Source organism: Chanodichthys erythropterus, chromosome 3 (genome assembly GCF_024489055.1).
Source record: "Chanodichthys erythropterus isolate Z2021 chromosome 3, ASM2448905v1, whole genome shotgun sequence".
In the NCBI taxonomy this organism is placed as follows: domain Eukaryota; kingdom Metazoa; phylum Chordata; class Actinopteri; order Cypriniformes; family Xenocyprididae; genus Chanodichthys; species Chanodichthys erythropterus.
Genome location: NC_090223.1, coordinates 11,177,055 through 11,193,924, shown reverse-complemented (window position 1 = coordinate 11,193,924; position 16,870 = coordinate 11,177,055). Strand labels below are relative to the sequence as shown.

Sequence of the window (16,870 nt, the reverse complement as noted above, 5' to 3'; positions counted from 1 at the left end):
AATCAAACTTATCACAAAAAAAAGAACAATGAAATATATATCAGTGTAATAACAACTACCTTAAATGACCAAAACCATCTTTAAGAAAATTTTATTTGAAGTGTAATTTTTTTTTTTTCTAAATTTTGACTCATACTTTATTTTCCTTTTGGTTGCATGGAGAGGGAGGGGTTTATGACCTGTACTGCATTCAGCCACCAGGGGGCGATCAACGAGCCCACAGCTTCACTTTCCAGGATGTATGAGGCACACCCGGTTGTGACTGGGGACGTTTAACTGTCCAAAACAATCCTGCACCATGTTGAAGCCCGATTATAAAACACATAACCATATTACTTTAATTGAACATGAATATTTAGTATGTTAATGTGGCGAGGGGGGCGTGGTTCAGCGAGGTCTGCAACCGGAGAGAATAGCGGGAGACGCTTGGTAAGTGAGTGGGTTGAATACAAATCACGAACACCTGTTTCTCATTCCAGTGATTGGCGCGGAGACAGGATAAAACGCCGTGAGAAGCAGGAGTGTGGGGTCCGTCCCGGCAACAGGGAGTCCCGCCCCCTCTGGGTCCATAGGAAGGTGCCCTCGGGGCGGAACACGAGGTGGGCCGGGCGGACGAGACCTAGGTAGAGGGACAGGTCTAGAGAGAGAGGGGGAAAAAAAAGAGAAGGAGAGAGAGGCAGCTGGAAGGGGCTCGCCGACCCCTTGGCATGCCACCATGTGGCCCTCCGCCAATTGGATGGCTGAGTCCAGCGACATGGGGCGGTGGCACTGGACACACTCGGCAGTTTTCTTCGGGAGCAGAGTGATGAACTGCTCCAGCACCACACGATCGATGACCAGGTCCACGTCGCTTCCCTCAGCCAGCAACCATTTGCGGCATGAGTCCCGGAGCTGCTGGGCCATCATGAAGGGCTGGCCGGACTCACCCAGGTCGAGGGAGCGGAAGCGCTGTCGATGCTGCTCTGGGGTCCGACCAACCCGCTGGACGATGGCCCGCCGTAGGTCGCCATAGACCAGGAGGTTCTGGACTGGGAGCTGCTGTGCCGCCACCTGTGCTTCTCCTGAGAGGAGCGGGACCAGCCTCATAGACCACTGGTCCCGCGGCCATTAACACGCCTCAGCGGATCTCTCAAAGAGCTCGAGGAAAACTACTGGATCGTCCAGTGGGCCCATCTTATTTAAGGGCAGGTGGACAGGCACAGCGGGCTGCTCGGTGGGCTCCCGGGGAACCTCCCGGTCAATCCAGCTCCGGAACGCCTCGCGGTCCTCCTGCTGGGTTTGAAGGATGGCTTGAAAGCACCGCTCCTGGTCACTTCGTAGCTCCAGCAGGGCCTGTTGTTGTTCGCGGTGCAGGACCGCGAGGGACGCGATGATCTCCACAAATTGGGTGGAGGACTATGTTTGCATGGCGACGTGCTCCCGTCTTCCTTCCCGGGTTTCGGCACCAGTGTAACACAGTTTAGTTCATAGTTAGGGAAGGAAGAGGACTGGGTCGGCGAACAACTGCTGACTGAGACTTTATTAATTCTTAAAGGCTTCAACAGAAAGACTGTGCAGCGCACAATAACAAAAATAAACAATCCACAAAGGGCTTCACTCCAGGTTCGGTATGCACCATCCACAAGGGCTTCTCTCCAAGTTTGGCATAAACAACCTGCAAGGGCTTCACTCCAGAACCTCGACACGACTCAGTCAGCAGTTCCCCTCTCTCTCACACACTCCTGCTTCTCACGGCGTTTTATCCTGTCTCCGCGCCAATCACTGGAATGAGAAACAGGTGTTCGTGATTTGTATTCAACCCACTCACTTACCAAGCGTCTCCCGCTATTCTCTCCGGTTGCAGACCTCGCTGAACCACGCCCCCCTCGCCACAGTTACTATCTTCCCAGTCGAAAAAGATTAGAATGTTTCTTTTGATAATTGATGATATGGCGCTCTGCTCTGGTTCTAGTTATCGGCGTGCAACCAAATGTAGCAGTGACAGTGTAGCTGCACAGCCCCCTCTGTCGGTGAATATAATCACTACACGATTGCTTCGATAACCAACAGGCTGCTGTATGTTGTAAACTAAATGCTTCTCCTTTTTTCCGCCCTCACTGTGCTGCCGCCCTATAGGCACGTGCCGGCCCTGCATCCAGTCCTAACCAGACTCAACACTACTTAGCTTCAGTTGGCCACCAGTCTTGAGCTACAGGATGATTTGACTGTGACTAACTTCCACAGAAGAGATTTTGTTGCTTATACAGATGAATTACTTACCATGTTCTCTGTGGTTATGTGGTTTCTCCACTGCATGATTCTTCATGTGTCGGTTCAGGTGACTTTTACAAGAGAAACTCTTTCCACACTGATCACACGTGTGCGACTTCTCTCTGCGGTGGATCATCTCATGTGTTTTCAGATGTGATGAACAACTGAATCTCTTGTCACAGTGTGAACACTTGTAAGGTTTTTCTCCAGTGTGGATCCTCTCATGAGTTCTCAGATGGGATGACACACTGAATCTCTTTTCACAGTGTGAACACTTGTGAGGTTTTTCTCCAGTGTGAATTCTCTGGTGCACTTTTAAACAGTTTGCTGTAATAAAAGTCTTCTCACACTCAAAGCACATGAACTCTCTCACACCAGTGTGTATTTTCTGATGTTTATGTAAACTTTGCAGCTGTGAAAAACTCTTTCCACACACAGAACATGAATATGGCTTCTCCTTTGTATGAACTGTCAAGTGTGCCTTAAGGGCTGATGCCATGCAAAATGTTTTGCCACACTGATCACATGTGAATGGCTTCTCTCCAGTGTGAATCCTCATGTGACGCTCAAGATGATGTTTGTATGTGAAACTCTTTCCACATTGATCACATGTGAACGGCTTTTCTCCGGTGTGGATCCTCATGTGAACCTCAAGACTATGATTGGTTGTGAAACTCTTTCCACACTGAGTGCAGGTTGTAGATTTCTTTGCTCTTCTTTTCTTTAAAAATGTTGTTTTAGTCTTTGATCGACTCAAAGGTTTTTCTCCAGGTTTGACATGATGTTCCTCCTCCACTTCACTCAGTTCTTCACTCTCCTCCTTCACTTCCATCAGGTCTGAAATGAAAGAAAAAAAAAAATCACCAAAACATTTCAAAGAGCAAAATGAAAGGACATAAAAGTGAAGCCTGATCTAAGAAAGTACACAACTGCTATCAAATAATATGATCACACTGACACCCGTTTATAAATTAATTATACATCCCTGAAACTTTCCATGAACTTTACATTGAAGATTGAAGAAACAAACCCCTTGTTTCTGTAGTGAAAGCTCTTAAATATAAATGATCAATGACACAATTATCTAAAGCGATATTAACATTGCAATATACAATACTGCCATATATAATGAAATTAAATTGACAATTTTAATTTGCATTATCTGTGTCCTACATGTTTCACTCAACCCTGTTACTTTTGATATAATTTCCTCATTTTAAGAACAGCATTTCAGAGGAAGTGACATCATCTGGGCTCTTTCTACAGCATGATGGGAGGAGAAGAAAATAATCTCAATCCATTGTCTTTGTTTTTACACAAACTGTACAGTTTTGATCACATTCATCAACCCTGTTACCAAAGTTACTGTAAGACGAATAATCTCGATAACTATGGATAACTTCAGTAATTCATGAGAAATACAACTTTATCAGGGTTTTTATCAGGTTTTGCTTTAGTTATGCTTACAACCCTGTCAGCTATTCTGGAAAGTTCATTTACTTGATAGTTTGGTGTCAACAGTTTATTGATAAAAACAGCAAAAATAGCATGTCTATTCATCTAAATCTTGAATCCTTCTAACATGAATGTTGTTCAGCATCATGAATGAATGAAGAATAAACACCAACCTTTTTGTTCTTCAGTATCTTCAGTGTGTTTCATTCTGCAGGGTTCTGGATCACTCATGTTCTCACTGTCCTCTTTAATAAACTCAGTCTTTGCAGATTCCAGCTCCTCCTGATGCTCTGATGCTCCTTTGATGGGAATATTCCAGCATTTATTGGAGAACTGATGTGGGAGGAGCTTTACTGATGATGTGATTGCTGTGGGAGGAGCTTCACTGATGATGTGAGTGATGTGGGTGGAGCTGACCTTCCAAAATCTATTTCCAAAAAATATATTTTAGTTACTGAATTTGTTTTTATACTAACTGACACATCTAAGCAGTTATATCTGTATGTCTATTGTAAAGTTACTGATGTTTCTAAGTTTATACATTTCTAAGCCTATCATTATTCTGCCTCTTTATTACAATATATGAACATACAGACAATAATGCAATGTAAATTCTTCCAAATATTCATAATGGCCAGAAAAACAGTTGAAAGCATAACACAGAAATATATGTACATATTTGTACACAATAAATACTCTTTATTTGTTGACACCGATTAAATGAGCTTTGCTGACTTCTGAATGAAAATTTCCTGATAATTTACTCACCCCCATGTCATCCAAGATGTTCATGTCTTTCTTTCTTCAGGTGAAAAGAAATGAAGGTTTTTTGCGGAAAACATTCTAGGATTTTTCTCCATGTAGTGATCCAAGACAAGGAATAAGAGTCTAAAGAAATGATGGACCATTTTGTGTGTGTGTGTGTGTGTATATATATATATATAAATATATATATGACCATTTTGTGTGTGTGTGTGTGTGTATATATATATATATATATTGCAGACACTGGATCTGTACTTCTGCCTACATCACAAAAGAAAGAAAGACATGAAATTTTTCGATGACAAGCAATGGATGACAGATCCGGAGTCTTCAGCATAATTAATGGGGTGAAAACAGGAACTATTGATATGCAATATGGGTTTAACTCTGCCCATTATCTGCCCATTATGGGTGCATCAGTGACAGGTTAAGTACAGACAGTGGATTGTTCATTGTCACAAAATCAGACACTAAACCAAGAAAAACAAAATCAAAACACTGGTGGTTCTGCAGTTTACACCTTTGGACTTCAAGTTAGAATGGCCCATATACCAATATGTGCCAATCACAATAGCCTCTTGGTGCATTAAAGGAGTATTAACTGTCGTGAAAAGACTATTGTGAATAATGTGCACTTCTAGAACATATAGTTCAGTCAAGATGTGAAATTGATTAAAGGTTATAGTTCACCCCAAAATGAAAAATGATGTCATTCCCATGGAGAAAATTATTTTTTTCTTGCCAAAATATATTTTAAATATATGATAAATAAGTGTTGTAAACAGTGAAGTTCAATAAAATATACTTTTGAAACTGAAAGTATATTTTGTTTCAATGTCATATACTTAAAATATATTTTAAAATGTATTTCAGGGGCAAGAAAATGCATTTCCAATCTTACAGTCAACAATGAAAATGAATAAAACCTTGCGATTAAAATACATTCGATTACATTTTAAGAGGAATTTTAAACAGAAAAAAAAAGTTTATATGAGTTTCCCCATATTTTCCACATTGACCACTTTTGTTCATGATCTTCCCAAAAAATACTGAGAGATCAAAAAAAGTCAAATTTACTTCACAAATGTGTATTTTATCGAGCCTGTTGTTTAATTAATTGCTTTATTTATTTGTGATTTAATTTCTGTGTAATAAAGCGTTTAAATGCACATCAAATATATAAAAAATAAATGAATAAAAATCGCTAGATGTAAAATATTAATAACTGTGACGCAATTTGAACTGGAAACCCCTAGCAGTGCTCACGGGCTTTTGGAGTACTGCGCATGCGCGTCATTTTGAGCTGTAACGGTCGTCAGTCCACCGGGAGTTCTCAGAGGAGAAGGTAAGAGCTATAACTTTATTTTTATTCAACATTTTTTCACACATGTAATTCTAATTGCTACTTTAGATGGTTAATGTTTGTAGGCTACTGTCAATGTTTTTTTGTTTTTTTTTAACCACGTCAATTTAAAGTGTTAGTTCACCCAAAAATGAAAATTCTGTCATTAATTACTCACCCTCATGTCGTTCCTCACCTGTAAGACCTTCGTTTAGACCTTCGACCTTCTCGAGGCCTCCATTGACAGAAAGATAAGATCTCTAGTGATGGAGGATATGATCAAAATGATCATAGAATGAATAATTCTTTACAAGTAGAGCTATTCAAATCATTTTGAAATTGTTGACCACCAAATTTCAAAACGTTCAAATTGACCACACCTATTCAAACTATTTCAAATATATCGCAGATAATCAAATTATTGCCATGTCAGTTTTTTTCCCCCAGAGTCACACAGACTTAGTTTTTGTGTTATCAATGTTTTATCAATGCCATATTGTGAGAAATGACAGTATTGTTTTTCAATAGAGCAGTTTAGGCTTTTAGCATATATCCTGATTAAAATAATGTGTTTCTAACAGCAAACACTCAGAATAAAGTGAGATGATCTGAATGTCTTGTTGAATGAGTGTTGATAGTCTGAGGTTCATCAATATTAACAGAGAAACTGCTGAAAACACTCTTTATTTCATGTCAATAGTTCCTGTTTTCACCTCATTTATTATGCTGATGTCTTCAGATCTGCTGTAAATTCACACTTAAAGCTCATGTCATTGCTGTCAACAGACTGAGGGGTGATTTGATGACTACAATAAAGGCATTTATTTCTGTGTATGGGCAATTCCACGCAAAGGTCATCGTAACAATGAAAAAAAAAGTTTTAACCAAAAGAACAAAACCCTTTTTAAATTGTCCATTTAGGTCTGTAATATACTGTATTAATGTGCTCTAACAGAAATTTTAAGAAAATTGCCTTGTTTATCCACAATATATGTGGTAAGCAACAATGCTTAAATTAAATTTTCAACCAACCATATTTCATGCTTTCAAAAAAGGGATCAAAGACCCCATTTTTTTCAACTTTATTTTAGCAGTAAGCATTGTGTAGAAAGATGGATACATGCCTGAGAAATAAATACACTCATTTAGTCATAACAGCACTGCCTGATGAATTTATAAGAGCTAGAATAAAGAGGTCAGGACGCTTCAGTGCTCTGTCACGTCCGTAACGTTTTAAAGATTAAGTTTATGTCATATAACAATTATAAATGCAAATAACTTGAAACTTTATATGCAAAGCTAAATTATGTTTATGCTTATTAGGATCAACAATTCATTTCACTACGTTGCTCTGAACAACCATAATAAGCGTTACGGACGTGACCGTTACGGACGCTTCATATTAAATCCTATGAGTTTGCTTCTTTATATTGCTGTGATCTGTTTCAGGCTTACCATATCAGAACATATCCAATAATCGCAATACTCTTTGTGCTTTGTTAGTTTTAATATGAAAAAGGTTTAACTTTCAAATTCAGTCGATTTTATAACAAAATTTAAACAATAGATGTCGCTCTTTAATAGCCTACGGCGCGTGACAGATTAGCTACTGCAGTGCCTGTAAGCGGCGGATCAGGTGCACATGAACCGATCTTCTCTTCCTCTTGCCAGAGAACGAAATATGAACATCAAAAGGAAGGCCTATATGAAACAGTACAACTTATAGAAGAGCATTGTGTCTCATAGGACACTTCCCTCGGGAATTGGGATGTCGCGTTACCGGTTGGTTAAAAATGAATAGCCTAGCCTATATTGATCACAATCTGCGCGATCAAGCTGACAAAATGAAAATAATAAGATTGCAATAATTTTGACTTGAAATAAAGTTTGATCATTTTGACTCAAGACTCCGCTTTAAACTCTGAAAACTAGACGAAAAAAACCGTGTGGTCATTCATACACAAAACATAAAACTGACATGATTGCGATTGGCAATAGTGTCAATCGGTTCACCTGACTGTGGGGAAAACATGCGATTTTAAACAGCTTTATGATAAACATTAATATTTGTCAATGTATTTTAGCAAGCAGTTCTGTAAGAAGGAAAATCATGGTCTCTAAATTGATTCTTGAACAACGCACATGCTTGTCAACACGAGAAATAGGTCTAATCCATAACCTTTTGCACTACAGAGTATAACGTTACATTTGTATAAAGTTTAGTAAAAAGTTGATAAATTGTGGAGTCTTACCATACTGGTATCCCAGATTTCAGTATTTGGTGGTTTAAATGCTTGCTTGAGGTCTCTGTGAAAGTTTTAAAGCAGTTTTAAACCAGTCTTCTGTGCCGCTTTCAGACCGGTCACATCCGTAACGGAAAACTGTCACATCCGTAACGTTGTTTTTTCCTCATTAATGCGAACATGAAAAATGAAATAAAATTATTATTTTATGCTCTGTGGAGAGCCAACCCTTCTTCATTCAGTGGGCAGTATTACTTTTGGTTTGCGCAATGTAATTCACAGAATTCTTAAAAAATATGTTGTCACCCAAATCTTAGTGACTTTTTTTGTCACGTCCGTAACGCTGTATATTTCCCCTCATCTAAAATATAAAACAGTTGAATAGACTGACATTTTACTAATGTCTGGACTCCTTTAGTAAGGGATTATGAATATATAAATAGACGGTTCAATATGTTACTATTAAATGCATTCTTTGAGCGTTTATATTTCAAGTTTTGACTCCAAATGTCACGTCCATAACGCTGGAATTGCCCGTTTATAATTAAAACTGCTTTTTTTCTTACCATTATTTATATTTGGAAGGATTTACATTATTTATATTATTCTCTGTATTTCTTTAATGAAGAAGCAGAATAATGTTAGGATTAGCAATAATAATTATTTTTAGCATCAGTTACTTTACGATGAATAAAGAGACGAGCATAAATGCTTAGAAGTGTCAATTATTATAAAAAACAAACTCAGTAACTAATATATTTTTAATTTTGGCAGATCAGCTCCTCCCATTCTTAAAATCATCATCAATGAAGCTCCTCCCACTGCGATCACATCATCAGTGAAGCTCCTCCCACAGCAATCACATCATCAGTGAAGCTCCTCCCACATCAGTTCTCCAATAAATGCCGGAATATTCCCATCAGACGAGCATCAGAGCATCAGGAAGAGCTGAAATCTGCAAAGACTGAGTTTATTAAAGAGGACAGTGAGAACATGAGTGATCCAGAACCCTGCAGAATGAAACACACTGAAGATACTGAAGAACAAAGAGGTTGGTGTTTATTCTTCATTCATTCATGATGCTGAACAACATTCATGTCAGAAAGATTCAAAAACATTTCTGCACATTTAGATAAAACAAAATGTAACGTATGGTCAGTAAAGGGAGATTCGAGAAACTTTCGTGTTGATTGTCAATAACAGATTAATCTAAATAGTATTATAACTGTTTTATTTTACATTTATTTTATATCTGATTCACAATTTGCAACATTACCAGACATTTTCAACATAGTTTACAACATAACACGACTGTTACGTAACACTCTTGTAGAAACTCTTGTAAAATAGATTTTATTCTCAATGAGTTTTTTTTAACCTGGTTAAATAAAGAAATGAATGAATGAAGGCATTACACAAGGGCAGCCAGTATTAACGTCTGGATGTGCACAGCTGAACCAACAGTGAAAAATGGCAGATGGAGCAATAATAACTGACATGATCCATGATATCATGATATTTTTAGTGATATTTGTAAATTATATTTCTAAATGTTTCGCTAGCATGTTGCTAATGTACTGTTAAATGTGGTTAAAGTTACCATCGTTTCTCACTGTATTCACAGAGACAAGACTGTCGTTATTTTCGTTTTTTAAACACTTGCAGTCTGTATAATTCATAAACACAACTTCATTCTTTATAAATCTCTCCAACAGTGTAGCATTAGCCCGTTAGCCATGGAGCATAGCCTTAAACTCATTCAGAATCAAATGTAAACATCAAAATAAATACTATACTCACAGGATCTGATGTATGCACTTTGTAAAGACCCATTTTGAGCACAAGAATTAAAGGGGCCGCAGCCTGAATCGGTGCATTTCTAATTATGCCCCAAAATAGGCAGTTAAAAAAAAATTAATAAAAAAAAAATCTATGGGGTATTTTGAGCTGAAACTTCACAGATACATTCAGGAGACACCTTAGACTTATATTACATCTTGTGAAAAAACTTTCGATGGCACCTTTAAAATTTGCCATATAAAAATTAGGTTGTTAAAAGTAAATTTGATCTGCATCTTAAAGGGGGACTCAGTAATATTTCAAATACACCCTTTGCAAGTTAGACGGGCCGAGATCAACAACAAACATCTAACCAATCAGCATTAGTGATGGGGAGATCGGTTCTTTTCCAACAACTGGTTCTTTTGGACAGTTCGTTTCAATAAACTGGTTAAAAAACAGTTCATCATTCACACGCAAAGTCTATCATGGGACGGGATGAAAAAATATTTAACACATTCAAATATATAAATTCAGTAATCATAACATCAGTTAAAACATCATCATAATCTGACAAGTTTCTTATAATTAACTTTTGCATCAGAGGCATAAACATACATATTCAGACAGTTGTGTTCAGACGAGGATAATTTATAGTTATAAAGTGAATAAATTATCATCAGAGCAGAAACCATGATCTACTTACTAAAATAAATAAATAAACGTACGCTTCACCATGTCATGTATTTTCCTTTCCTACTTATGACATTAAAGAACAGACAGAAATAACAATTCACTCAGAGCAAATCACTATGACAAATCACTAACAAATATGATTTGTGTTGTGAATGATTTAGACAGTCTTGAGTTACATGATCAATGTCACTATTTTATGTGTGATTAGTCTTAGTGCAGAGGCTGAAATATTTCTTATTCATCTCACATCGTGTCTGTTGGAAATGAAACTGTTTGTTTTTGTCAGAACCATCAGAAATCATCTGGAAGGAGAGGACAGAGAGATCCAGTGATCCAGAACCTGCAGATGAAACATCACGATCCTGAAGAACAAAGAGATTGTGTCAATGAGTGATTTGACAAACAAACATCTTCCAAAGTTCATCTTCAGGACTTTGTGTTTATTTTCTTAATGAATTTGTGTCACTCAGTTCTCTTTTATGAAAGAAATTAGTAGCTATCATTCATTTGTATTTTCTGCTTGAATCAGGAATATTTTTTAGCTCTGAAAGCAATGAAGTAGCCTATTATGATTGCTTTTTGAGCTTTTTATTTTTTTTAATTTTCTCAATAGCACTTTTAAATGCCTAATAAATCATATTTTACTGCACACATGAGTGGCATTGTATGAGATTGCTGTCTGTCTACATTATTAGCAGTTTTGCTCTTGATTTCCAGTATCATATATACATTTCACAGTTTGTTCTAGTCAGATTAGTGTTCATTCACATCATAAGGCTTCAGAACAATTACTATGAACTTTAAACACAGTTTTTACAAAATAAATGATCACATGATTGCATATTGTTATATATCGCAATTCTCTGCCATTTGACCTATGCAAAACCCAAATGCAGATAAAAGGTAACAATGCATTTAAATGAAAGTGTCCTGTTGTCAATGGGGTGCCACTTTAGTAAACACTCCTATGGGTCGTATTTCAGGGAAGTGACAATAGTGCAGATTCAATAGCTATAGACCTCCAAACTTTGTGTGTCCTCCAGATTAGCTCAAGAACAGTGTGTAGAGAGCTTCATGAAATGAGTTTCCATAGCTGAGCAGCTGCATCCAAGCCTTACATCACCAAGTGTTGGATGCAGTGGTGTAAAGCACGCCGCCACTGGACTCTAGAGCAGTGGAGACGTGTTTTCTGGAGCGACCAATCACGCTCTCTGCGTTTGGTGGTTGCCAGGAGAACGGTACTTGCCTGACTGCATTGTGCCAAGTGTAATGGTGAAGGGGGGATTATGGTGTGGAGTTGTTTTTCAGGGGTTGGGCTTGACCTTTAGTTCCAGTGAAAGGAACTCTTAATGATTCAGCATACTGAGACACTTTGGACAATTTCATGCTCCCAAATTTGTGGGAACAGTTTGGGGATGGCCCCTTCCTGTTTCAACATGACTGTGCACCAGTGCACAAAGCAAGGTCCATAAAGACTATGGATGAGCGAGTTTGGTGTGGAGGAACTTGACTGGCCTGCACAGAGTCCTGACCTCAACCCAATAGAACACCTTTGGGATGAATTAGAGCAGAGACTGTGAGCCAGGCCTTCTTGCCATCATCACTGCCTGATCTCACAAATGCGCTTCTAGATGAATGGTCAAAAATTGCCATAAACACACTCCTAAATGTTCCCAGAAGAGTTGGGGATGTTGTAACTGCAAAGGGTTCGCCAACTCCATAATAAACCCTACAGATTAAGAATGGGATGCATATAACAATGCTTAGTTTATAAATGTAACTAAACAGTTGTTCCCTTGTATTATAAAACATGTAATTTAATGAGTTCGGTTTGCCCATATAATCTTTAGGGTATTAGGTTAGCTAATTTGGCTTGCAGTCCACTGAGGAGGGGCTCGATGAAGCATCTTCAACTCGAGCTCTGATATACCCCCCCCCCCCAGTGAATAAATATAGGATATGATTACATAGGGCAAGGTACCTGAGATGAAGGTGGAGTTTAGGGAGGTGGAGGGATGCTGGAACAGCTGCGACTGATGAGAGGTAAGCAGCTGCTTATATACTCTGGCTGTTGATTGGATGATTAGATAGGCTCGCTCCTCCCTAAATTACGTTTAGGAACTTCACATATTAAAGCGTCTTTGGTGTTTCTATGGTTACTACAAAATTAACCTGGAAACCGAGAGTAACACAGATATGGGTCAGGTTTTGATGGATGACGGTAGTAATGAAGGTAAAGACGATTACAGTGACATACAGCAGTTGTTTATTAAGCATGCTCGATTCTGCAATTATTGATGTTCAGGTGGGCCGTGCCGTGTTGATTCAGAGAGGAGGTGGGCCTTGGCGTAAAAAAAGGTTGGGAACCACTGCTCTAGAGCAGATTTCCAGATACATTTCTTATTCTTTAGACTCCAAATGTAATCTTCAGAAATGCTAAAAGTTCCACTTTTAGGGTCAGTTTATAATGACAGAGATTTGAGTCTCAGCCTTAGATGTTTTTAGGAGGTACATAGCTAAGCATGCAAAATATAAGGTTTAATAGACTTGTCTTAATTTTGTTCCTTTTTTAACTTTAAATGTCTTGTGTGTCATGACACAAAATCAGACACTAAACCAAGTAAAAAAATAAAACACTGGTGGTTCTGCAGTTTTCGCAGCCTGTCTGACAGCCATTTCTGCCTGGATGAAGGACCACCACCTTTAAATCAACCTTGCAAAAACGGAACTGCTTGTGGTCGGTGCCAACCAAACATTTAATCATAACCTTTCAATTCAACTTGGGTCATCAACCATTACTGCTTCCAGGACAACCAGGAACCTTGGAGTGGTGATGGACGATTGTTTAAACTTCACAGATTATATTGCTACAATGGCCCGGTCCTGCAGATTTGCCTTGTTCAACATCAGGAAGATTAGACCTTTCCTATCAGAGCATTCCAGACAAATTCTTGTCCAAGCTCTTGTTCTACCCAGACTGGACTATTGTAATGCTCTCTTGGCTGGCCTTCCAGCATGCACTGTCAAGCCTCTACAACTGATCCAGAATGCTGCAGCAAGACTAATCTTTAACGAACCGAAGAGAGTGCATGTCACTCCTCTCTTCATCAGTCTGCATTGGCTGCCAATAGCTGCCACATCCAATTCAAGACTCTGATGTTTGCCTACAGAATAACCACTGGCTCTGCACTGCCATATCTTAACTCACTCCTTCAGACTTATGCGCTCTCCAGAAACTTGCGTTCTGCAAGTGAACGGTGCCTTGTGGTGCCATCACAAAGGGGCACAAAATCACTCTCACGGACCTTCTCTGTGTCTGTTCCTGGCTGTTGGAATGACCTGCCACACCCTATTTGAGCAGCTGAGTATCTTTTTTGTCAACACTTGACCCAGTACTAGTAGCACTTTTTATCGATCTTAATCTTCTTTTTTTGACTTCTATTCTCTTTCTCCATCTATTTATGAATTACAAAATTCCTTGTTATGAGCACTTTACTGACAAAGCTGTGACTTCACACAGCACTTACATACTGTTGTACTCATGCTGATTTGATTGATTCTACTATTCTCATTTGTAAGTTGCTTTGGAGAAAATTGTCTGCTAAATGACTGAATGTAAATGTACACCTTTGGACTTCAAGTTATAATGTCCCATATACCAATATGTGCTAATCAAAATAGCCTCTGCATTAGAGGTATATTAACTGTCATGAAAAGACAGTTGTGAATGGGTAATGTGCACTTCTGTAGAACATATAGTTCAGTCAATTTGTGAAATTGATTAAAGGTATAGTTCACCCCAACATGAAAATTATGTCATTCTGAAGGGGTGGATTCTGGAATCCACTGCTGCTTCAATATATATATATTTAAGTTATTAAATCAACATTTATTTTTCTGTTAAATTATTTGAATGGCTTCTTCAACATATGTTAAAGCATTTAATTTCCTTTTCGAACACTAGAAAATAAAAACCCGATTCCAAAAAAGTTGGGACACTGTACAAATTGTGAATAAAAAAGGAATGCAATAATTTACAAATCTCATAAACTTATATTTTATTCACAATAGAATATAGATAACATATCAAATGTTGAAAGTGAGACATTTTGAAATGTCATGCCAAATATTGGCTCATTTTGGATTTCATGAGAGCTACACATTCCAAAAAAGTTGGGACAGGCAGCAATAAGAGGCTGGGAAAGTTAAATGTACATATAAGGAACAGCTAGAGGACCAGTAGAATGTGTAAGGTTGGAGCAAGCATGTGTTACACTGGGAATGCCAAAAAGGACCTCTGCTCCCTCAATGGCTATTCCAGCTTTCTTCTCGAGTCCTCCATCCCTGGCTTTGCTGACCACAAAGATGTTGAGTACAAATGAAGTGATGGCCTCTTGGATGGCTGCAGCATCGTCGTCATCACAAACCTGTGAAATAAACCAGAGAGAATTGAACCTACTTCTTTGTTTGCTAATGTGAAGAATGCATTTAGCTCTTTGCTCTCCATCGGAACAAAAATCTGGGTGGGATTACGTGGTTGCTGCGGTGTTGTGATTTAAGCCAATTTTTTTCCCCACATGGATTTGCCTACATTTATAAACAATAACAATCTTGTGTGAATTTAAAAATATTTATGTGGAGAGAGACACACACACACACACACACACACACAGTGTGTGCAGAATTATTAGGCACATTGATTTTCTGATCATATTTTATTCCCAGGAACATTTTGCCAATTCCAAGCCATATTAAACTTAACTACTATTAATTTTGTATTTAATCATTTATAAGTGATATATAATTGTTCATGAAGGCTGGAAATGAAAAACGCCTTATATTCAGGTGTGCAGAAATATTAGGCACGTTTTCTTTTACAGATAAAATAAGCCAAAAAAGAGATTTAACTCAGACTGAAAAGTCAAAATTATTAAATCCCCATGAGAAGAATGCAATACTAATGCAATACTAGAAATTGCAGTTAAGGCATGCCCATTGGACAGTGACATGCTCATTGGGTCAGCAGGGTCAGACAAAAACCGGTGGAGAAGACAAGACACATGATAACTGCAAAAGAATAAAGAATTAAAGGATTAGTTCACCTCAAAGTTGAAAATTGTGTCATCATTTACTCACCCTCAAGTTGTTTCAAACCTGTATGAATTTATTTCTTCTGCTGAACACAAAGAAAGATATTTTGAAGAATGTCTGTAACTTCCATAATATATATTTTTTCCTACTATGGAAGTCAATGGGACCCAAGTCTGTCTGTTTACCGACATTCTTCAAAATATCTTTCTTTGTGAAATAAATAAATTATTTATAATTCAGATGAGAATAAAGTTAAAAGTTAATTAAAATTGTAAGGAAACAAATATATTGATCTGAAATAGCAAATTAATTTTAAATTCATTCAGGTACAATTACCAAACATATCTCAAGGTCTTTTGAATAAAGGGTGGCAGTCTTTCATTATCAACTGTTGTTGTGGACTATATACTGGAGAAGTATTTGTTCTCCATTTGAGTGAGATGTTTTTATGTGGCTAATTGAGCAAAGTGCTTCCATATATTTTATTATTATTAGTATTAGTTCAAGAATTGCAGTGCAGTGTAAAACGTTCTATATAAATCAAGAAATACATTTGAAAACCTTTAAGTATACATACCCAGCTAACCAAAATACGTGACTGTTACGTAACTGCAACGTAATTTGGTGACCAAACTTTCGTCGTGGCGACGTAACTAGTTACGTCGTGGCAACCGGAAAAGTGAAAGGTGCCTATACGTCGCCACAACGTAACTTTGTGACGTTGCCAGTTAGTAACTGCGACGTCGTGGCAACGTTGTGTATCAATAGTTGTGTTGGTCATCAGTTGGTAATTCTTATATTTATTTATTTTTCTATGGGCGGACATGCAGTAGTTTAACCTAATTTATGTCCTCATTTGCCCAAACTAATGTAAAGGCTATTCCAACAGCTGTGAACGATGAATGCAGACTCGAAATGAATTCAATTCATTTATTTTGAAAAACACACAGAACATGAACAAAACTCCAAATAAAAATAATGAAATACACTCAAACTATAAATAAAAACATATAGCCTACAACGAAACATAAAATAAAAGCATTCAAGACGTTTTGCTCTCAGTATCATTAAAAACATATGCTATGCTAACGTAACATTTTGCTAACATATATTTCAGACGATCAAGGAAATCACAGAGGTAAAAATATTAACAAAAGTACTTAAAGTAGACTGTGGGTAATGTTACTTAACCAATCTGACGCAGTTGTTGAACTTTATTGCTATAAAACTGACGAGAAACACGGAGAAA

The 16,870-nt window shown here is 37.8% G+C and overlaps 1 protein-coding gene across 1 annotated transcript in view; it reads right to left on the bottom strand.

Annotated features, from left to right (window-relative positions):
- Positions 1-1,107: 1,107 nt before the first annotated feature.
- LOC137003211 (zinc finger protein 271-like) overlaps positions 1,108-16,870 on the bottom strand; it is a 36,153-nt gene continuing 20,390 nt past the window's right edge. Inside the window, exons 4-6 of the mRNA XM_067363275.1 lie at positions 2,260-2,893; positions 1,446-1,549; positions 1,108-1,374 (exon numbers count right to left, since the gene is read on the bottom strand). Coding sequence (XP_067219376.1) covers positions 1,108-1,374; positions 1,446-1,549; positions 2,260-2,893 — 1,005 coding nt within the window. The remainder of the gene's footprint in view (positions 1,375-1,445; positions 1,550-2,259; positions 2,894-16,870) is intronic.